General features: G+C 41.3%; 1 protein-coding gene across 1 annotated transcript in view; it reads right to left on the reverse strand.

Moving 5' to 3' along the window:
* BTC (betacellulin) overlaps window positions 1-18221 on the reverse strand; it is a 42391-nt gene extending 24170 nt beyond the window's left edge. The window contains exons 1-2 of the mRNA XM_039230971.1: window positions 18210-18221; window positions 2880-2907 (exon numbers count right to left, since the gene is read on the reverse strand). Coding sequence (XP_039086902.1) covers window positions 2880-2907; window positions 18210-18221 — 40 coding nt within the window. The remainder of the gene's footprint in view (window positions 1-2879; window positions 2908-18209) is intronic.
* Window positions 18222-24259: the final 6038 nt, after the last annotated feature.

The following is a 24259-nucleotide window of genomic DNA, read 5'->3' on the forward strand; positions in this document are numbered from 1 at the left end:
GGAAAACTGACCTGGTTGAGAACCACTGAAATTCTCTCCAACGTGTTTTAATGTTTTTTTGCCCAAAATATAACTTTCATTTCGAATGTGTTATTTTAATATAAATCAGTCACACAAACTCAAAGGCTCAAATTTTGGTTTCTTAAAAAATGTCTTAGAGTTCCATGATCTTATGGGAAGATCATTGAACTCAGTCATCAATTCACTATGTGACCTTGAGCTAATCAACAATCTCTCCTGACCTTTGTCCTGAAGAAAAATTAGAATCATTTTGAATCATAGGTTCTCTGTCCATCCCATAATCTCATTCATTAAAATTAAATGTAATAATATAGCAAAAGAATTTGTTCAAAAAACATATGTTATTAAAATAATCCTTATCTTCACTGGAGAAAGTATGAATGGTACTTTAGATGTGGAAATATGGTACTTAGATGTGGAAAACATAGTAAACTTTTCATTCTTATTGAGAAGAGTCACAAATTTTATTAAATTTCAGTTCCAGAATTACTAAGAATCTTATAGGTATTAAAATATCCTACCAACAGCACTCAACTTCCCTAAAATCATCCTCTTGGGAGAGTTCATCAAGATGGCCTTTAAAATTTTGGTACAGAGAGTCTATACTCTCTTCTAAGTCATTCCACTTCAATGAGACCATCCATCCATTCTTTCAATTGCAGCCTTCCTTCATTCACAAAGATTATGGGGCTCCTGGGTGGCTCGGTCAGTTAAGCATCCCACTTTGACTCAGGTCATGATCTCACAGTTTATGGGTTCAATCCCTGCATCAGGCTCTGTGCTGACAGCTCAGAGCCTGGAGCCTGCTTCGGATTCTGTGTCTCCATCTCTCTCTACCCCTCCCCTGCTTGCTCTCTCTCTCTCAAAAATAAACATTAAAAAATTTTTTTAAAGATTATTAATCACTTATTTCTTAAGCTCTATAAATGCTTCTTTATGTGAAGCTGAGTTTTGCCTTCCTGTAACTTTACTCTGCTCATTAAAATCACCTGGAACTAATCTACTCTCTTTTTCCCATACCAGATTCTCATCTATTTGAAGCCAGCTATCAAATCTTCCTGAAAGGATTTCTCTTCTTCAGGCTAAACATCCAGGGATCTTTCAAGCACATTTTACCTGTCATCATCAAAACCCTTATAAGCCTTGCCATGATCCTCTAAATGTAAGGTCAAACCAAAGTGCCATTTCACAGGGTCTGGCAAAGACAGAGTAGAACAGGGCCCTCAGCCCCCACATTGTGGGCACCTTATTTCTGATAATTCAGCCCTATCACACATTGGCCATATTTGGCTGTCTGATTAAATACGGGGGTTTTAGTCTGTGTGCAATTGAAGGAAACTGCTAAATCTCTTGTACTACTGGAAAGTGGTATATTGATAGTTTATTCTTTTTTGTCATTGTTCTGTTTTGTCTCATTTTTTACTTTTTACCTAAAAAACAGTTCAAGACTTTTTAAATGTCCCTTTTAAAACTGTATTAGATTTCACCTATCATTCAAATATTTCACAGTTGTTTTTGTTTTCTTATTCTTTCACTCAACCTACTTCATGTGACTGGCGAATTTCTAAAAGATGCATTAAAGCAATAAAAACAAAATAAAACAAAATAATGTTAGATTAGTTGTGTTTGGTAAGTGGTTGGAAATTGAGTATTTCTGGTGCTGGTTTTTAAATATCAACTGTACTCATAAAAATAAAGATAAAAAAGAAAAGCAACCTAATTCTACTTTCGTGAGTCAAAGCTCCATTTACAAGATGCTCAAATTAAAAATTACAGAATTTACTGAAGCATTATCCCTGTCAGCCAGCATGGGGAATGAAGTCATTGGGAACAATGTAAGCATTGAAAGAGACGCAGCTTGACAAGGAGTATGACCCACGGTCTCATAGCTAACTGCTAAATGCTGAGGTAAGTTGTACACCAGCTGGGTCAACTATTTAAAAAGATCAAATGTGACCAACGTAAACAGTCATGCGCGTTGTATTTGCCTCATCCCTGAGCTGAATTTTCCATTTTCAGAGCCAAGTGCATTTTATATTTTAAAAATAAATACAACACTATCACAAAATGGCCATTCATCTGTATTCTGATGACTTAGGACACCTTCTTTGATGTCCCAACTTCTACTTGTGTCTACCAAATTCAGTGATTTCAACATATATCCAATGATATCATATATCTCTGATTTTAGGATTTGAACCACACTCCATGTTCCACTAGAAAATCCAACTGTAGGGGTGCTTTGGTGGCTCAGTCTGTTAAGTGTCTGAATTCAGCTCAAGTCATGATCTTATAGTTAGTGAGCTCGAGCCCTGCTTCTGGTGAGCTCCTGCTCCACTTTTGGTGAGCCCCACTTCTCTCTATCCTTCTGCCCCTGTGGGATTCTCCCTCTCTATCTCTATCTCTCTCTCTCTTTGCCCTTTGCTCACTTTCACCCTCTTTCTCTCAGAAGAAGGAAAGAAAGAAAGAAAGAAAGAAAGAAAGAAAGAAAGAAAGAAAGAAAGAAAGAAAGAAAGAAAGAAAGAAAAAATCCAACTGTAAATCGGAGGGGAATTTATCAGTCTATGAATATAAGAAGAAACTGGAAGAATATTTCATAGTCAAATCTTTAAAATTTTATTTATATGAGAAGGGAACAGTATAGATTAATGGGAAAAGGGTAAGTTTGGAGTCAAATGGCACTGGCTTTGAATCCTGGAGATACCTTCTAATCACTAGCTTTGTGATTATAATTAAGTCACTCAACATTGAACTTCAGGGTCTCCATCTGTAAACTGAGGCCCATAATAAATAACTTACATGGCAGAGATCTAGCTATGTGCTTAAAGAAAGAGAAAAATAAATGATGAATTATTAACCTTGGTCATGCCTGGTACAGGGTAGGTACTCAACACAGAAGTAAAAAAGAGAATTCTAATTACTTCGGTAAAACAGTAGATTATCATTCTCATAAGTGGATATTGACATTTTTCTACATTTATGCTGTGATTTGATCCATGTATAAAGCATGGTTATGAAATAAAGTACAAAAGATACATACACGTATATGTGTACCTGCCACATTTCTACAGTGTACTTAGATGTATGTACTTAGTGAGGCAAAACTGTATGTTGGCCTTTCCTGTGCTGTTTCTTTCCAGCATTTTAAAAAGACCTTCGAAGTGAATGCCCCTCAACTGATGATTAGAAATATGGCCTCTTCTACTTGTATGGGTCTTTGTATTCTCAGGACACTTCTGCCCCTGACTCAGCACACTGTGTGTGTCTGACGGGGTTACTGATTCAGTTGGTTGGTTAAGTGATTCAGTGATACAGATACAATTGATGAAGGCACACTTTGGATGGTCCTAACAGCCAAGTGGATCATGATCCTATCTCTAATTTAAAAAATAAAGTGAACAAAGTTTCCAAAGTTTTAATCAACATTCAGAGTAAAAACTATGAGGATCTGGGGGATTTTTTCATTGTATCTTCATCGTCAAGAAGACAAGCAGAATCCTGAGTACGTGTACTACACAGAGAGAATTTTCTAAGGTTAAAAAAGAAATCATGTTTAAAAAGTATTGAAAAAACTATTAGGGAATGGAATAATGTTTATCACTGTGGGCTCGTGGTTGACTGAGACAAAAACTGAAATAAGGGAAGTTTGACATTAGTGCTCTCCTCCATCTATTTTTGTTAACAACATCTTTTTACACTGTTGCTTTATCCTGGCCTGACATTCCCCCAAATAAAAGATAACTTTTGAATATAATTTATTTTCCAAATGTATTTGCTTTCAAAGCAGATATGCAAGGAGAGAAATGGCTTCACTCAAATACTCTAAAATCAAGTGCTTCAACCTGGGTCTTCTGGAGAGCCAGAGCCTGAGAAACAGATTAAGGGATTATGACTTTATTTGGGAGGTACATGTTCTGGGGTCATGATAATGAAAAGAAAAAAAAAGGAAATGAAGCAAAGAAGAAAGCAAAACAATGAATGCAATGTGTGTCCCCATCACACCAACGCAGCTCGCAAATGCACCACAAAAGACACTGAAACTTGCTCAGACAACAGGTTCACTCATATGCAAGCCGTACAAAACATGTTTTAAAAAATGCTTCTTGAAGTAGTTCATGGAAAAAAGAATGAGGGAGAAATTTCACTTTCACCCCTCCTTTTCCTGGACAAAATTCCCAATAATGGGTGCTACCTCCTTCTATCTCTGACCCTTTGCTGAATGAGAGGCCAGAACTCATGTCCTGGGACATGGTGTTACCCAAGCTCACAAAGAGGGGCAACCTAGGTGTGCATCTGATTCTTGTTTTCGGCTCAGGTCACAATCTCACGGTTCATGAGTTTAAGCCCTGCAACGGGTTCTACACAAACAATTCAGAGCCCGCTTGGGGTTGTCTCCCTCTCTCTCTTTCCCTCTCTCTCTCCTTCTCTTTCTCAAAAATAAATAAATTAACATTAAAAAAAACACAAATGCTTACTTTGAAGAAAAAAGAGGGGCAGCCTGGTATGGGTAGGGAGCTGAACAGAGACAAAGGAAATAGTCGAAGACTCTTAAGAGAGTCATAATGCTTGAGTCCCAATACAGTGAGGATTTGGGGCATCAGGGCATCTCATGGAAAAACACGTTCTAAGATAAGGAGGGATTTTTCTAAGATCTCTCAAATCACGTCACCTATAAAACTGCCTATTCTATAAAACTCAAAGACAGGTTTCTGGATTTTCAGGGCTAGGAAGAGAAGCCGAGATAGGACAGAAAAAAAACAAGGGAATCCTCGCAAATGTTTTATATTCATTCAAAATTAGGAAAGTAAAATATGAACTCCTTCCTCTTCCAATGTAAAATTTTATCCCAAATGGTAGAAACAGTATCTTGGTGTTTAAGAAAGGCTAAGGAATGATATATAACACTTTTTTCACAAAAGTACTCCACAATCTTGTATTTTTAAAGCCCAGAGAGGGAAATAATTTAACAACCTGTCATACATAAACTAACTCATAGATCTGAAAACTGTCAACACTACAATAATGCCTTTGCCAGTAAATCAACCTCTTTTTTTCTCACCATGGCCGTTATTAAATCTGTGACAATGACTAAATTGAATGGGAGCCCCATAATAACCTAGAGCTAGTTTCTTAGAAATCATCAGTTGTCAAAACTTGACTTTTTGATTCCCATTCCTTTATGATAAGACCATTCCAGACAGTCAGACATTATAATACTTTAAATGAAAAGCTCCAGGCTCACTGAATTTTCATAATAGTTCATAGAGAGGAGGGAAAAAGAACCAATCAAAAGAACAATTTGTTATCAGGGAGGATTATCCGAGTGCAAAATGAGGAGAAAATGTGGAGTTGGCCTCTGGATTTAGTGATAACATAGTCTCTGACCCATGAGGAAACAGTCATCAAACTTTAATAATGGTAAAGAAAAGAACACAGAATTTTAGAGTAGATGCTTACTCAACCTGAAAAAGCCCCAGAATTTAGGGTCTTAAAAATGAGTTAGGGAAAGCCAGTCCAACTTAACATTAATCCATCATTTTCTTTATCAATAGAACTATTTGCAGAGATCAAAAGTATAAAGAAAGAAAGAAATATTAGGCCATATATTTTCAGTGTCAGGCCTATAGAAAATAGATTCTATTGGAATTCCAAAAAAAGGCAATGTGTTAGGCTGGAGAAATTATAGGGAAAAGTTTCACAGAGATTGGGAACTAAACTGGATCAAAGGCAATGACATAGAAATGAGTGTTGTGTGTTTGGAGATAATGAGTAAAGCTGTCCAGCTGGAGTGAAGAATTCCACAAAGAGTATTAAGAACAAGGGCCTTCTTGATGTGCGTGGTGTGACTGTGAAATAATTCAATTGATTTCCTTGTGTGACCTATGAAAATAAGACACATTAAGACATGGTCACACCGCATATTTCCAAACGAAGCTTTGCAGTGTCTGCTCACCACATCCTGAAGGACAGATTCCCAATAAAAGAATCTGACTAGTCTAGAAGACCACTTAAGAAGTATTTAATAGTGGTGAATGCTGTCGGGTAGACACCAGTAAGAAAAAGGGATGTGTTTCCTTTGTTGTGCTTCTGCAAAGGCAAATGGGAAGCATAGCTTATCCTTGGGTGTAATTTCTTCTCGCATCTAAATCACACATTCAATCACTCTCTGTACCCTCCATTACAATCGTCATGTATCTAAAAGTGATTACAGAATTTCCTCATAAAAGTTTCCTATCCAAGGATGGCAATATTAGAAATGTGTCTCCTGAAATAATCACATTTGAAACTTTTGCCAATATAATTTATCAATTACAGTTATGCCAGAGGGTTTTTTTTTTTTTTTTGCATTTATAATCAGATCCCCACTGATAAATCATTGTCCTAATAAATGGTAAAGTAGAAGGTCAAAACTGAGCCTGGGCATGGAATTGGTACTAAATCCCAAAACATCCTCTTATCACATCATGTGACAAGTACATGACACCCACATGACATCATTGGTGATGTTAACCTTGATATCTCCTTTCATGAGAAGACAAGGTCACTGAATAGAATTTAGGAAGGAAAAACTCAAACTACTTTTCAAAATTCTTCATCACGGGCTCACAAGGCTCCAAGTGTCCTGTCTCTTCTTCTCTTCCCAGAGAAGTCGCTGACAGTGTCTTAACTTAAAACCCTATCCTCCAAATTCCAAAGCGTTCCCAGTGCAGTAACATCATGCTGCTTTCACAGAGACACAAGACCTTGCTGGTCATTTGACACACTTCCTACCTATCTCAGTAATCACTTTTACACAGCTTCCATAAGTGGAAGGAGACCATAAACATGTCCACGCATAGGAAGCCCCCCACATCCCATGCAGCTGATTCTGTTTTTACAAAGCTCCACTTGAGAGAAAATTAAGGTGAGAGCTGTCTTCCTGGAATTTTAGTTCATTAATCCAAGCTGTGCCCTCTGAACTGTACAGAGGACACCTTTGTTGAGGCAACTTTCTGATGGGTTGAAATCGGCTCTCATAAACCAAAATTTTCTCTTTTCTACCCAATGCTTCAACTTCTATCCTCTCAGTCATGTGTGTTTTGGGGGAGGGGGTGTCTTCAGTGACCACCAATGTCTTGTCTCGGACTTTTTAAGAGCACCAGTGATTTCCTCATAGCTCACCCACCAGTGGCCTCTTCTTGATCCTCAGCCTCCTCCACCTCCACAGTATTTGGTATGGTTGACCTTCCCAAAGCTTCCATCTAAAATCCACCCCCATTCTCAGCTCCCTGACTTGTCCTTCCCTTTCCATTCAACTCTGCCAACCCTTTTCCTGGCTCCCACACCACAAAAATTGGTGCCACAAGCACTCTACTCTCAGCCTTTTTTTTTCCCCCAAATGTTATTGCGGTAAAACACATATATCATAAAATTCTTTATCTTAGCCATCTGTAAGTGCTCAGCTCAGTGGTACAACACACATTCACACTGTTGTACAACCAGAACCACCAACCATCTTTAGAACTGTTTTTCATCTTGCAAACTGAAATGCTATGTCCACTAAGCAGGAACTCCCCATCCTCCCCCCCCCCCAGCCCCTGGCAACCACCATTCTACTTTCTATCTCTATGATTTTGCCTTGGTATTCTTTTTCATAATGCCAGTCAGTGTCACAAAATACCCATGGACTCAGTATTTAAATAAATATTTGCTGAGAATTTATCATGTGCTAGACACCGTGGTAGATCCTGAAGTTATAATCAGTTCAATGACTACTTTATATTTTCAACCCTATTTTCTGACCCAGGTGATTGTCCAAACTCAATAGCCATTAGAAGCTCCTGTAAAGCCTTTTTTTTTTTTTGTACTAAACTTTTTACTTTGACATAATGTTGGACTTATAGACTAGTTGCAAATACAGAGCATCTCTGTACTCCCCTCACCCACTTTTCTTTCCTCTAATTGTCATCTTTTTACATTACTGTGGTACATTTATCAAAACTAAGAACCAATATTGGTAAATTACTGTTGTCTAAACTCAAGACTTCATTCTAATTCCACCAATTTTCCATTATGGTGCTTTCTCTTTGTCAAGATTCCTAGTCTCCTATGGTCTGTGACAGGTTCTCATTCTTTCTGTGCTTTGTTTTGTTTTGTTTAATGATTTCATTGACAGATTTGATGAATACTGGTCAGGTATCTTGTAGAATGCTCTTCAATGTTGGTTTTGCCTGATATTTTTTATAATGATTGACCTGGAATTATGGATTTTGAGAACAAACACTAAAGGGGAGAAGTGTTCCCCTCATCACATTATATGAAGAACACATGATATATACATGACATCATTGGTGATATTAACCCTGACCACTTAGTTAGAGTAGTATTTGCCAGATTTTTATACTGTGAAGTTATCATTTTCTTTCTCCTCTTCATACTCTATTCTTTGGGAACAAGTGACTAAATCTAGCCTACACTCAAAAGGAGCAAGGAATTAATCTTCACCTGCTACTTGGGGGAGTATCTACATATATTATTTGCAATTATTCCATAAGAAATACTTGTTTGTTTGTTTGTTTGTTTGTTTATTGGAAAGTCTTGAAAAATTTAGATTCATAGGGACATCCCCGCGAGACTTCAGCAGGTCTAGGAAGAGGACTGATAATTTGTACTTTTTACATTTCCTGGGAGAACAATCAGATTTGGGATCCAGTGCTCTAACTGTAGTCAACTTCCATATTTCCAAATGCTCCTAAGTAAGATATTTGAATGCCTCAAAAGCATTTCACATCCCCACCAAACCAACAACAACAACAACAACAACAACAACAAAACAGCTTTATTTTACATATGACACCATAAATTGTTTTATTCTTTTTCTCTCTTGGGTTAGCAGTCTTGGATACAGCTTTAATTCATTCCTCTTCCTCTTTCTTATGTATACATGACTTGTCATTATATCTCCTAAATTCTTACTTAGAAGTATGTATTGAATTTAGTATTTTCTCTCCATTGCTTGGTCCAGACTTCCTAGGCTACTTCCTAGCCTAGAACAGTAACTTGCCTCTTATGCGTCTTTCCTCATCTGATCCATTCAGCACATGAAAAACAATTTTAAAACCACTGCATTCCCTGTATTAATCCCCTATTGAAAATACCACAATAGCTACCCATTATCCATTATGATTACCCTCCCAAGAAGGAGGGCTTCTGACATGAGTGAGGGACTAAATGACATCTTTAATGTTAGAGAATGAAGCTGTCATAGAAAAGGGGGGTGGGGGAGTCAGTGAGAAGAATGAAGTTCATTAAGTTCACTCCTTTCTGTTTTTCTCTAAATGTTCTATGGTCAGGAATTAACTTTCTTGAATTGGTCCTCTTGGATTAGTCTCTTTCTCCAAATGCTTTTGCTCCTCTGAGACAGGCCTGGAGCTACCTCATGATTATGAGCCACCCCCAGCTTTGGAAAGCTTAGCAGTACATGGTTAGGAATGAGAAGCAAACTACTCAGGTCAGCCCCTCATCTGGACTTAAGCAAGGGTGAGGTCAGCTCTTCACCATGCTACAGGGCATGCAGTAAAATGGATTCTGGATATTTCCATAGTGTTCAAACAAGTTCCCCAGGTAGGAGACTATATAACATTTTAAAGCCAAAGTCTTAACATATAACTAAATGCATGTATTTATCTAAATTACAAAATCTTCTGACTCTAATTCCTAGAAAATCCTGCAAAAATGACACTGCATCAGGGGTGCCCGGGCGGCTCAGTCAGTTAAGTGTCTGAGTTTGACTCAGGTCATGATACCACAGTTTGTGAGTTGGACCCCCACGTCGGGCTCTTGCTGACAGCTCAGAGGCTGAAGCCTGCTTCAGATTCTGTGTCTTCCTCTCTCTCTGCCCCTCCCTCACTCATGTTCTGTCTCTCTAGCTCACAAAAAAAAAAAAAAAAAAACAACCATTTTTTAAAAATGGCACTACATCCAGAATTCAGGATCCTGACTAATATTCTCATTCTGGAAACCAGGTCCCTATCCAGTCAATATTTCCCTCAATAGCACACAAATTTAATCCTTTGTTTTAGGCATTTGGGTCTGCTCACTCTCTACTGCATATATAAAGTAAAGGTAATTATTAATTTGCCCACTTTCTAATTTTTCTCCCATTGTTTCCTCCACCATCATCATGGAAACACTACTCAAGTCCCAATTCCCCTCATGATTTTTTTCCCAATCCCTCTGGCCCATAAAAGCTTCTTCTCTGAAGTCATATTTAGTTTTTACTATGTAATTTAAACTTTATCAGGTATTCATTTCTTTTTTACTTTTTTAATGTTTTTTTATTTATTTCTGAGAGAGAGAGAGAGAGAGAGAGAGACAGCATGAGTAGGGGAGGGTCAGAGAGAGAGGGAGATACAGAATATGAAATAGGTTCCAGGCTCCGAGCTGTCAGCACAGAGCCTGACGCGGGGGTTGAACTCACAAACAGTGAGACCGTGACCTGAGCCGAAGTCGGACACTTAACCGGCTGAGCCACCCAGGTGCCCCTCAGGTATTCATTTATGATTAACATTTGTCCCATTATAATGCAAACTTTTTTTGGAAAGACAATGACATACCTAGACCATTTTCCATAATACTAAACACAGTATTTGACACATTTTATAACACTATTAGACACACTTTAGCAAAAAATTTTAGGTATGTCTTCCTTATGATTACATGTTTTAGAAACAAAGAGTACTTTCCAACAACCCACCCAACACTATGCCATGGGCAAGAGAGTCTTGCTTTTGGATAAGTTCATGTTTTGTTGGTGGTGGCGGTCAATACCGAAATTCCATGAGCAAATCTCATTCTATTAGGTCATCCTACTCAATAAAACCAGGCAGAGATGCATCCAAGAGAAGAATTGCCTAAAATAAGGCTTTGTTCGCAAATTCAGAGACATTAAAGATGAAATATAAAGGGTTATTGGAAACCATGATGAGTTTTTCGTTTTTGAATATGGAAGTGTGTTTGTGTGTTTGTGTGTGTGTGTGTGTGTGTGTGTACACAAAGTTTACATTGCAATCTTCGTGATTCATTATGAAAAGCTACTGGTCTAGGTGGACTCCTAGGTGGGCACTCAGATTCATTTATTGAACAAATGTTTATTGGGCACCTACTATGTACAGGCACTGTCTAAGGCCCTGGGAATATAGATGTGAACAAATCATACAAAACTCTCTTCCATGATGGACCTTACATTCTAATGGGGCTGCTGAAAGCACTAATGAAAGCACAGATATGATGGATGGAGCGGATTCCTGCTTTTTCCCTTTGCTTTCAGTGGTGAATATTACAGCAATTTCCTCTGATCAAAGCACAAACACCAATACTTCAATTGGCTTGAAAAGCACAATGATTCCATTTCTCCTTCTCAGTCAATACCTACGAAATAACTTATCTACATATTCACAAAGTTGAGAGAATATTAATAACATCCTGAACATTCGGTAGCCAATTGTTCTGTTAAAATCTTTTCTTGAATTCTCTCATTTTATCCCCAGAACAATCCTGTGTCCCTAGATGACAGGAATCATTATCATCACTGTCATTCTACAGAAGAGATAATGCAGCACAAGGAGACTCAATGACTTCCTCAGTGTAAGAAGACAATACTATAGAGCAACAATATTTATGCATGACTGTTTACACTTTATAATCTGAAAAAAATTCTTTTGTTACCAGAACACTCTCTAAAATAATTTCTAGTTATTTTTCAATTTTTCTGATTTTCAGAAACAAATTTTGACGTTGTGCTGTCATTCATTTTGCCAAAATGAGTTTTATTTCTTTTTACTTAAGGTAATTAGTTCTATAATTCAAATAAGTGAGATAACCCCATTTTGATGAGATTACCTAAAATAATAAAATGATCTCCTAAATATTTCATTTCTCTTTGCTAGTGCAGGATGACTTTTGTGTCTGGTTCAATCTTAAGATGCTGGGTTTTGGGGTCAATGCCAGGCAAGCGCTGTAAAGCTTTTCATGGCATAAAACTAGGATTAAATTTGGCAGATGAAGAAGAATCTATAGAGACATTTTTAGAAAGCAGACATGCATTTTGCTTTTGCAGGATTATTTTTTTTACATTTGTTCCTTTCTAACAAAGCAGCCCAATAGAACTCTTTTGAGAATTTTTGTCTATTTCCAATTTCATAACTGGTGGGAGCAGGAATAAAGGCAAGAGAAAGTTGTCTTTATCAGTTGGTAGACCTGGGTTACATTAAAGAAGTACCCTAAGTCAAAATATCCACAATTTTAAAAATACACAGATTATAATTAATGATTTCTTCTGTGCTTTCCTATTATCCATTATCATAGCCCAGGTTTTTCCAGAATTTACTATGTTCTGGGTGAATTTTAAATGCTTTATGCACTAATTTAATCCATATAATAGCCTTTGTTCTATTACTATGGGCTTTTCTTGATGAGGAAATTGAGGCCAAAAGGATATAAAAGATTTTCCAGGAGTGCCTGGGTGGCTCAGTCAGTTAAGCATCCCGCTTCGGCTCAGGTCATGATCTCACTGTTTGTGAGTTAGAGCCCCGCATCAGTCTCTGTGCTGACAGTTCAGAGCCTGGAGCCTGCTTCACATTCTGTGTCTCCTGTCTCTCTGCCCCTCCCCCACTCGTGTGTGTGTGTGTGTGTGTGTGTGTGTGTGTGTGTGTGTATGTGCACGCACTCTCTCTCTCTAACATAAATAAAACATAAAAAAATTTTTTAAAAAAGATTTTCCTAAGATTAAGGAATTGGTAAGTCACAGCACTAAGGGGTCACGTCCGGACATTGCCCCCCTCGGAGTCTACACTCCTGACCACAGCATCATACTGCCTCAGAAATGTTCTTTATAGTTATTCTCAGTAATAAGCCTGCGATCCAATTAGGAACATCATCCCCACCAATGGTTCACCATCAACTAGGATGGCCTGGGCCTAAGATATAAGTAGGCAGGTTTCCTGGCTGGGATAAAGAGCCAGGACTTCAAGGAGCTGAGGTGTAACCAGAGCAGGGGATGCCACAAATACATGGGCAGGCAGCAGGGAGAGAGCGAAGATGGTAGAAAACAACTAAGATGAAGTTCAATGCTTTTTCAACAAGTCCAAAAAGCTGGGTTCCTCTGCAATGCATTGATATATCATTGTCCCATCTCCTCCCTATTTACCTCATTCAGCAACAAGTATTTACCTACTAGGCTCCAGGCACTATTACTTCATCTTCCATAGGTCATGTTCATAAAGCCAGAAACTTAGACCAGTTACTTAATGCCTTTGTGCTTCATATCTTCCTATAGACATGTAGTGTGTAGTTTGTGTGTTAGATGGATAGTGTCATACAGATGAAATGAATTATTAGGTTCTGGACTGGTGCCTAACATGCATACCACATAACTGCTCTCTTATTAGTTTTGATGTGAAGATCAAATGAGATGATGACATGAGAATGATTCTTCAATTGTAAAGGTCCCCAAAATGTAAAGGGTGATGTTGAGACTCCATCGCAAAGGTCAAGCAGGTATATGCTTGGTCATCAGCATCATTTTGTGTCAGGCACCCTGGGAGACGGGACCAGTCAAGTGTCAGAAACACAGAATGACATTTCAGGGGGAAAGTAGCCATGAAAAAGTCAAATCTGTATCCCCTAAAAATGCCTCATTCAGCTCTGATGACAAGTTCATGGCCTTCCCAGTAGGCTTCCAGGAGTGGGGGCAGAATCAGGCTCTCCTCTCTTGTTCTAGAAAGGCCTGGACCATGTGATTGCCCTCAAGGCAGGGGGACATGGGTCTGTCATTCTAGACAAGTGATGGCTATGAAATATTTATATATAAAGTTAGATTATAAGGATTCCTCCACACTAACAAGTCAGACTGCTGTCAGTCTCCACAGCAAATCTATCTCAACTCCTATAGTTTCCACCAAACGTTTTCATTCTATTTAATACTAAACAGAAACCATGAATATAGCAATGTGGCTACTCCCAGTTAATGAAACGTATGTGTGTTAGGAAAAGTTATAATCAGATGAGAGAGCAAATTACCTCACCCCTCACAGAATTCAAAGGGTTATTTTTAAGTGACCCATTGGACAATGCCCTAAATCCAATGCCCTTCTGCCCCCCCCTTAAACACATTATTTATTTATTTGAGAGAGAGAGTAGAGGATATCAGCAGAAAGAGAGAATCTTAAGCAACCTCTATGCTCAGCACGGAGCCAGACACAGAGCTCAGTCCCACATCCTTAGGGTCATGACTTGAGCAGAAATCAGGAGTCTGATGCTTAACCAACTGAGCCCCCAGGCAGCCCTAAACACTTATTTTAAGGTTTATTTATTTTTGAGAGACAGAGGGAGAGGCAGACAGAGGATCCAAAGCAGGCTCCGTGCAGGCTCCATACTGTCAGCCCAGAGCCTGACTCAGGGTTTGAACTCACAAACTGTGAAATTGTGATCTGAACCGAAGTCAGACTCTTAACCTACTGAGCGCCCCCAGGAGCCCCTAAACACTTATTTTTAAAACTCCTGCTTTGAGGAGATCTGCCCTGGAAGCACACATGTGAGATATCTGTAGCAGTTCTGAACCCTCAGCACAGCACGTAAGAAACAGAAGTAAACTTACTACTTGCAGAACAATAGTCCTTTTGCGAAAGGGTCTCTAGCAGTATTGGAAGCAAGTCCCAAGTAAAAAGAGATGAAGAAACAAGTCTTTCTACGTCCCTGGATTGTGCACATATTTTGCCAACAAAAACTAGAACTGTTTACTTTACCGAATCTGCTGTGTTTTCAATGACAGTTCATTGTCACCAACAGACACTTCCATTCATCCATCCAATTAACTAATGTTTTAAGCTCCTACTATGTGCCAGGCACTCTTTATGCACCTTCCCCCAAAAGTGAATAAGGCAACATGAATAAGTAAATCCATAATTTTGGAAAGAGGGAAATGTCATATTAATAACTCATCCTGTTATGCTACCAACTCAGGCACATTTAATTAAAAAGGCCGAACACAAACACTGTTAGACTTTTCATCACTGTTTTGGAATCAGTGCCTCACCTCTACAGGTCAGGCAAATAGCATGCTACATATTCTCAAAAACTGTAAGGAATGAGTAAAAGTACTTCGTGGCTATTTGAGTTGACCTTGCTGATAATCAAAGGAGGCTATTGCCTAACTGATCTGAATAAGAGGAAATCCCCCTTCTCTCTCTGCAACCATCTAAAAAGCCCTCTGATTTTTTTTTTAATTTTAGCAATTACAGAGTCATTTGAGCTACTAAGATTCCTTCTTTACAATAGTAATGTGCCTGGGCAAGCTAGCTGTTAGTGGCATTACAGAGCATACCCATTTAGATTGCTTTCCTCATAAATATTACTTGAGAGCCCTTCTGACCCTGACACACTAGTCTATGGATTCTTTGTGGACCCAGGCAACTGTCATAGCATTTCTGGAAGCATATAGGATCATGGCTTAGGCCCAACGGCATGCAGCTTGTATTCTGGCTTGTGTGGACCCCCCTGGGAAGATTCTAAGTCTTAACGGAGAAGTTTACAAGCAAGGTGCATGGTTCAGAGGGCTGATGCAAGGTACAGCTTGGTGTCAGTGCCTCTGACTGTCCGTCTGACTGTCCTTTTAGTGATACTTGTGTCCATGTCCTGGCATGAGCGGACTACGGTAAAAGAGTGAGAGGAAAATGAGATGAGGTCCTCGCACTGGGTTCTCTGAGGACTTGAGGGACACGGGGCTCCTGCGGTGAGTGGTGTCAGCAGGGACTCTGGGACAGACATAGGAACTCTCTGTCCTCAGGCCCTTTGACTTCAGCAGCAGCAGGGGCACCTCCTGGGGGCATAACAAAGCAGGCCTGCAGCGGTGGGATCTTCCAGAACCATTTGGGAATTTCCACACAACAACCAAGAATGGAGCAATAGCAAAAATCAATTCGCAACAGCTGTTTATGTGCAAAACCTGCGATTTTGAAGAGGAAAAAAACACTCCTAATGTTTTTCTGAGCCACAAGTACAACTTAAGAGGAAAAGCCCCAAATCTTACAGCCTCTGGGGCATCGATGACTTCATTTACTTCATGAGAATTTTGCTTGCTGTCACCTACCTGCTTTATAACTTGGAAGCTAGATAAATGGCATCAATGCTCATATTCTCAAGCAGAACTTAAACCAACTTACAAATACTAATGTGTTTGATTTTAATGAGAGGGACCTATTTTTAATTTTAAAACTCAATTTTTAAAAGGCACTTTTATTCTTTTCACTGGTTACGATTTCAGTTTCAGTTATTTTTTTAAGTTTATTTATCTATCTACTTATTTATTTATTTGGGGGATGGGCAGAGAGAGAGGGATTGGGAGAATCCCAAGCAGGCTCCATGCTGATAACGTGGAGCCAAGAGCCACACACAGGGCTCAATCCCACAGAACCATGAGATCATGACTTGAGCAGAAATCAAGAGTGGAACGCTAAACCAACTGAGTCACCCAGGCACCCCTCAGTTTTAGTCTCATACAGCAATTGGATGAGAGGAAAAAATTTAAAAACAGAATTTAAAAAGGGATAGTTCGATTTCTTCGAGATTAAAAAAAATATGGTAAGCAAAGTTATTACCTTTTTACCAGAGAAATTTCTTTCGCAAAGATATATGCGTCCATGATTCTCTCTGTTATTATAAAGTTGGTGTGAAATAAAGATCCCATTACAAAGTAAATGGAAGTTAAATGGGGTTGTACAGAGATTTCTCTTAAACTTCCCAGTGGAAATGTTAAAGATGAGTACAACATCAGGTTCCTAAGGATGGTAGGCTCATCTAAAGCAACCCCTTCATTTCACAAATGAGAAAAAGAATGTCCAGAAAGCTGTCATTTATAGACATCACAGAGTCACAGGATGACCCAGCGGGAACCAGGTCTCTGTCTGCTTCATGTCAGCTCTCAAGGCACTGTCCACTGTCACACACACATACATACACACACACAGTTCTCAAGGCACTGTCCACTGTCACACACACACACACAGTTCTCAAGGCACTGTCCATTGTCACACACACACACACACACACACACACACACACACACACATACAAAGTGCATCACACAGTGCATTGCTCACATTTTCTCCAAAAAGTAAATAACACTGAGCATGTGATTTAAATTAAGAAAGAGACACAAAAGTTAAGCATGTGCAACAGAACTAGAAGCATGTTATGGGAACACTGAGGCCAACAAATTACATCCTTCAGAATCATGCAAGCAGTGGAGCTTAGGGCGTCTGGGGCCTGAATTCAGTTCTCTAAGCCCAACATTCACAGGGCAGTTGGAAGTCAGGTTATCTTGAGGGTACAACAGCACCGGGTTAGAGTTTTGTTTTGTTTTCTTTTTTTTTTTTTCATTTCTACCTCACAACAAGTTTTGAGGAAACAATAAAGCACGATGTGATAGTCAGGGGGGAAGTGTGTCTATTAACCTGGAATAACCACTTCTGCCGTAACGTTTCTGCTGGCACAGCGCCCTCACCTAGGCCTTCATTCGCTCCCACCTGGATTTTACCTGTCAGACAACCAGGTCCTCTGGCCCACAGCTCCCCCACCTCGACTCACACCCCACCCTCTATCACTGGCCTCTCTTCCCTATTTCAAATGTTACCCATGCATTAAGGTCCCCATTGGTACCCTTTACCAGAGCTCCCCCCCACCCCGCTCCATCCCTCACTGGCGAGCCAGCCCATCTCTGCTTTTATGAAGTTTTCCCTTAGTGTTTCCTACCGGTTGGTCTTGCATTTCCAAATTCAGCATAACATCTTTAAGGCAGGACTCAAGTCTTAGGAATCTCTTGAGCCCTCTTCCCACCCCATCCCCATATATACTCTAACGTCTTGCTGACTGTAACAGATTCTCAGTCAGTACTTTGTTGGTGGGTGCAGACAAGGCAGAGGAAGAGAGGAAGGAAACGCCGGCTTCATCTGAGTGATGCTGTCCAAAGCATCAGCACTGCTTCAGGGCCTCTCTCTGCCCTTCAGGCTCCACATGATGCCCCCACTGCATTGTTACCAACTTCTTCCTCTGCTGGGTTTCTTAAGCCAGTCCCTTCTCTCTAATCATGGCCCTAAGTCAGATCCTCTTCCAACCAAGGTCGTGACACCTTTGTTGGTAGCCACCTCTCTTACTCCAAGGACCATCGCCAAATGAAACTGTCCATTTAGATTCCACCTCTTCCCTTCCGTGTGAGAAATCCAGCCCTTCCCAGGCTTGAAGGAACGGCTGAGATCATGTAGACACTTCAGCTGTGGAGACGCCCCCGCTCCCGCATTAACGCCCCAAGCCCAGGTGTCCTTACCCCTCAGCCCAGCTCAGTCTACAAAATATTGCTGCTCCCTTCCCTGTGCCTCCCCCAAACCACCATGATGTGGGGGGATGTCTTGATATGGGAGGATTTTCCCACCTAAATGCCTTCTTGGTCCCTCCCCACATCTGGCTGCATGAACTTTCCCTGGCACCCTGTTCCAGCACTGCCTCCCAAGGAAGTGAAGAGAGCCTTGTGGGGACCCAGCATCCTGCTCCTTCCCCCCACCCCACTACCCTCCCCCACCAGTGACCCCACCCAGTGCTCCTGAACCTAACAGCCCAAGTCTAACTTTTCTCAATGAACTTTTCCTTCCCCTCTTTCTTCTTAAAATAGCAAATAATATATTCCAAGTAAAACATCTCTGCCTTTCTTAGTGTGCTCGGTAAAATATGCCATTTCCCTATCAGCAGCTGGAGACTGAGGTCTCAGAAGTTGTCTCCTTTTCTCCCCTCCCAACTGCCCTGACCACAACTGGGTGTGAGAATCCATTCCAGGCTCTCCAGGAGTCACCCTCTAAGTCTCTAACTCTCGCACACGCCCAGGGCACAAACACACCTGCCAAACTGCCGTCCACCTTGCTTGCTCCTCTGGGCCGCATCTTAAGCCAGGGAGTTCCCTCCCCTCCGCTCCCCTCCAAAGGTTCTCCTCCGGCCGGTCTTTCCTGCTCCTACTTTGCTGGACTTCCCTCCCACACGCCTCACTCCCTCACTCGAGAGAGGGCACAGCAGCGCACGGCGCCCCGGGGCCCCGACGGCACCTGCGACCACGTCCGCGGCCCCAGCAGCGGGGCCCACGGGGTCCTTCCACCCTCGGGAAACCCACGACAGGTGCAGCCGTAGGAGCCAAGTGCCCCAGCCTTGACCAGCGTCAGCCCGAGGGTCACGGGGCTCCCCGACCGGCCCCTAGGCTGCAGCCCCCAGCGCGCCCTGGGACCCAGATGCCCGCGCGGATCCGGGCTCTCTCTCCCTGCCTCTCCACCCCACACTCTCCCTGGGGCTCCAGTGCCCGGCGTGCCACTTACCCAGGGCGAGGGCCAGGAGCAGTGGCAGGGAGCTGGCGCCGCTGCCCGGGGCGGCCCGGTCCATCCACCCCAAGCTGCAGGGGCCGGGCAGCCCCTGGCCGAGTCTCCCGCCTCCTCCCGCGCCCCTATCCGGGCCGCAGGCGCCCGAGGGCGGGCCTGGAAACTACTGTCGGGCCAGCAGGAAACGAAACTACTCCTCAGGCTGGCACTCCGGCCGCAGGGCGGGCAAACACCCGGGGCTGGCGGCCCGACCGGCTCCGGGAGTGGGGCTGGGAGGAGGGAGCCTCCTATTTATCCTCGCTCTTTCTGCACACACCCCACCGGCGAGGCGCGGGACCCGGCGGCGGTAGCCTCCACTTCGTTCCCACCCAAATTACCCCACACCCACACCCACGCTCAAGGACACATTCGGGCTGCCCTGGGGCCAGCTCACCCACTCCCCCTGCTGGGATGCACCTGGCTCTCCGTTTCCCTCCCCCTTGGGGCGTAAGCCAGGTAGATGGGGAGCAGAGAGAATGCACTCCGAGAGGTGGCCAACGTGCCGGGCCGGTAGGCGGCCCTGAGAGAAGCGAGCTCTAAACTCCCAGAACGCCCCTGGGGAGCATCGGAGCCCCATGCACGCCCTGAATTCTAGCCTCCCTTGCTGCAACCAATGGCTGGGGTCTCGGAGGGACCAGAGCCAACAGTCACCGTGGGTAAACGCAGGCATTTGACAATTTACAAGCCTTTCTCTCACGTGGCTACTCTGTTGCCTTTCTGGAAGTTTGGCTCACCAAGAGCTACTTTAGAAATTTCATTCTGATTTCTTCTGTATCCATGTACCCATTTATTCGCTGTATTTTTTCATTTACTGTATTGGATCTATTTAAAAAATGTTTTTGGCCTGTGCTCCTCCAGCACTCTTCTCCTTCATCACACCTCCTCTTTATGGAGAGGTGGAATCCGATGGTTCTGCACCAATCATTTTCTGGAACACAAAGGCACCCTTAGAGCAACATCCAGAGTTACCTTATGTGATTCATATATTTGCCTCCAAAATAACTAAAGGGTACAGCTGTTTTCATACTGATCTATATTCCTCTTCCAAGATCACTATGTAATCACTCCCCTCTTTCTCTAGTATCCAAAAGTCCAATAAACATTCATTAGCCTATGAAATGTACTTCCGAGGGCCGTCCCCCCCTCGGCATTGTTTAAGTTAAACAAATTATAATGCACTTTTCTTCCACAGGTGACATTTCATCTCAAAACCAGTTCACATTATTTTAGCGCCCCACGCGACTGATATACCCAGAGGAATAAAAATCAGCTGTTAATTTTCAGAATGATCAGAATTTTAGAATCCCATGCTAGCTCCCACATGACAGCTCATAAAGCATTGATAGGACAGGCGTGGGGTTAGAGAAATCCAAGGCTGTGAGAAAGAGAGTTACTGAATCCCCAATAGAAAGGGCAGGTGCACAGGAAGAGAGGGATTTGGCCTCATCTCCTTCCCTCCCTTTTCTTTTCTGTCTCTCCTTCCTCCAGGGCCTTATGTTAAAGCATCTTTCACGGTACATGGTACCCTATGGAGGAGCTATCCTGAGATCCCCAACAGAGCATCACCATTTTATTTTCCTTTTCCATAGATACTAATAAAAAATAAAGCACACCTAAGCAAAAAAAAAAGAAAGAAAGAAAAAAGCTATATGTTGAGTATTGTAAAGTACCTGGCCTTGGTGTAAGTATTATGCCTCACTCATACCACTCAAATGGTAAATTAACTTTTTCAGACCACTAGAGTATGAAAGAGTATAATTTAATATACGGATACAATTAAAAGCTGTCCCTAAGGGCTTTATTTAATGCCAGAAATAAAATAAGGGCTCTGGAGAATATGCCTTCCAAATTTCCTGGCACTGCAGGTCCAATCTCTTCAATGTCAAGCCACTTTCTTTTTCCTTCCTTCCTTCTTTCAAACTTTCCCTCATCTTCTTACCTTTCTTCTTCCTCCTTCCTTTCCTTCCCCCACTCTCTCAATTCATTCACTCAGTGGAGGAAGGTCAATCTGTGATCCAGCCACAAACTTTGAAAGAGTAGAAGGTAAGGGGCGCCTGGGTGGCTTAGTCGGTTAAGCGTCCGGCTTTCGCTTAGGTCATGATCTCGCGGTTCGTGGGTTCGAGCCCCGCGTCGGGCCCTGTGCTGACTGCCAGCTCGGAGCCTGGGGCCTGTTTCAGTCTGTGACTCCCTCTCTCTCTGACCCTCCCCTGCTCACGCTGTCTCTCTCTCTCTCCTAGAAATAAATAAAACATTAAACAAATTTTTTTTAAAAAAGAAAGAGTAGAAGGTAAGAAATGACCTTTCCGTGGCCTCATTCGGGTAGCTGAGGCATGCCTCAATGCTTCAGATTGTAAACTGAGTCTAAGACTGTAAGCCAGGAAAAGAATGGATCAAAACTCCACCAGGGTCACAAGGTAGGACTTGTATCCCTACTGTCCCCAGCCACGTGACTGCTTCGTGGTGTCTTTCCTGTGCCGGCTTTAGGCAGGCAAAACCAGCCCTCTCAAGTGTGGTATGAGGCGTGAGTGGATTCCTTCGGTGGGCCTTGACACACGCGTCTTCTCCCACACAGATCAGTCTCCGGCTGGAGCACTCCTCCCTGCCTCTGCACGGGACGATGAAAGCTTGTGGTTATTTGTGGGCATGACACGTAAACCACAGGTGGTGGCAGAAAGGAAAATTTGGGAATGTATTCATTCTAGGCCAGCCTGTATTCTCCCGATTATCGCTTTAAGGCATTCAGTAGTATAGGAGTTTAAATAAATACTTATTTAATTCAGTAAGAGTGGGTGAATGAAGAGAAATATGAATGGTGAAAAACTTTTTAAAAGACAATATTTTGTGGCAATGGTAAGCATTTTGCATTGTAGTTTTTAAAAATTAGTAGTATGATATATGTAGAGAGCTTTTAAATATTCCATGTGAAATCACTGAACTGGTCTCTAAGGAAAACCAATGAAAGATAACTGCCCAAAAGTTGTATTCGAGTGATTTTGTTTTACAATCTAGTTTTTCTGGGAGGAGGGGTTTTTGGTGTTTTTTTTCTTATCTATTTTATTGTATCTTCCTGTTCAGTCCTTCAAAGATCTTTTTTTTTTTTTAGTTTTTTAAATTTTTATTTTAACACCAGTATCGGTATTAATACACAGTGTCATATTAGTTTTCAGGTGTACAGTACAGTGATTCGACGTTTCCATTCATTACTCAGTGTTCATCATGATAAGGGTACCCTCAAACCCCTATTACCTCTTTCATCCAGCCCCCACCCACCTTTCCTAGGGATCCTCTTTTTTTTTTAATGTGTATGCCTCAATCTGTTTGAATTGCCATATTTTTTAAACAGCAGCTTAAACAAGTTTAAAAAATCTAAGATATAATGTTCTCTCTGATATTCTATTAGTTTCAGCATCATTATGATCTTTACCCATATTCATACATACACCAAAAAGATAAATGCTGATTTTTTTTTTTAATCTGGGCTTTTGTGCTGGCCCTAGTGTAGACAAAGGAAGCAAGGGTCTAAGTGGTATAACTTTAATGCTATATATAATATGGCAGGGCCCCAGACATCCCAACCACTTTCCATGGTGGCTTCATCCACTCCTACATGGTCCCAGACACTCTGGCTAGGACAACAGAGTTGGAATGTGATGTACAGTCAGCTTTGGAGTATGTTTGGTCGGTGCAAACTGGAGCTGTGTCATGGGATGCCTGCGTCACAAATTACTCACCTTTCAGAGCCCAGTGTCCTCATCTATAAAATGTGATGGTAGCGGTTTGCAATTTTTATGATTCACAATGATATATATCTCAAAGGCAAAAATCTTACATATTAGAAATTATCCAGTGCATTATGGTGTCATGTTACTATTGGAGTCTGTTTAGAGGTACAGAGAAAGTAGGAACTGGCCTCTTTCACTAGCCTTCTCCTAATAGTTGTGGTGGAGGGAAGGAGACAGTACCCAGCAAAACCCTGATGGGAAAGTAATGCTGAGCCTAAAATTCCAGGGATTTGGGCACTAATTCTGCCTCTTCATATGCCCTCAGACTCTTCTGACCTTCTTCTCCCTCCATTTCATTCCTCCTCTTTAGAGACCAAGATGACAAAGAACCTAAGGTGCAATAATTTATTAAACAGTAAACTGAAAGTACTATGTTTTGAAAGTCTAAATACATGAGCTATGTAGTTTTCCAAAGTCCAAAGAAATAAATTTTTAATCTTTTAAGTCAAAGAAATTAATCTTCAATGAGTTTGTCATAAGTAGGTAGAAGATAAATCCCCCATGCTTTAGAAGCTCATTCCCTCCCCTTCCTCCAACGTCTTAGGAAAGAAAAAAGAGAGAGTAAGAGGTAAGAAGCAGAAAGACAGGGAAAGAAAGGAGACTTAAGCTTGAAATAATTCTTTAAAAGATCTTTCATAGAACCAGAATGGTATTTTCAAGGAGCGGATTAGTAGGGAAGGGACATCTATCTTTGTTGCACCTTGAACATTTCTCATCCTCCCTGCATGTTAAGGTAGAAATGTTAGTATATTTGTTATTAACCTCAATATAATTTAGTGGCTCTTATGATTCCCAGAAACAATTTAGTTATGTCCTAACCTCAAAATCCCTGGAGTTTGTTTTCCAGAGAAAACCATGTGTGTTCTTTTAATGATAGCTTTAAATTATTTTTGTATTTTTCATAGCATAATTTTTTTCTCTTTTAAAAAAATTTTTTTTAACGTTTATTCATTGTTGAGAGATAGAGAGAAGACAGAGCACTAGCAGGGGAGGGGCAAAGAGAGAGGAAGACAGAGAATCCAAAGCAGG

This window comes from Hyaena hyaena, unplaced genomic scaffold (genome assembly GCF_003009895.1).
Source record: "Hyaena hyaena isolate Hyena2069 unplaced genomic scaffold, ASM300989v1 scaffold_54, whole genome shotgun sequence".
NCBI classification, from domain to species: domain Eukaryota; kingdom Metazoa; phylum Chordata; class Mammalia; order Carnivora; family Hyaenidae; genus Hyaena; species Hyaena hyaena.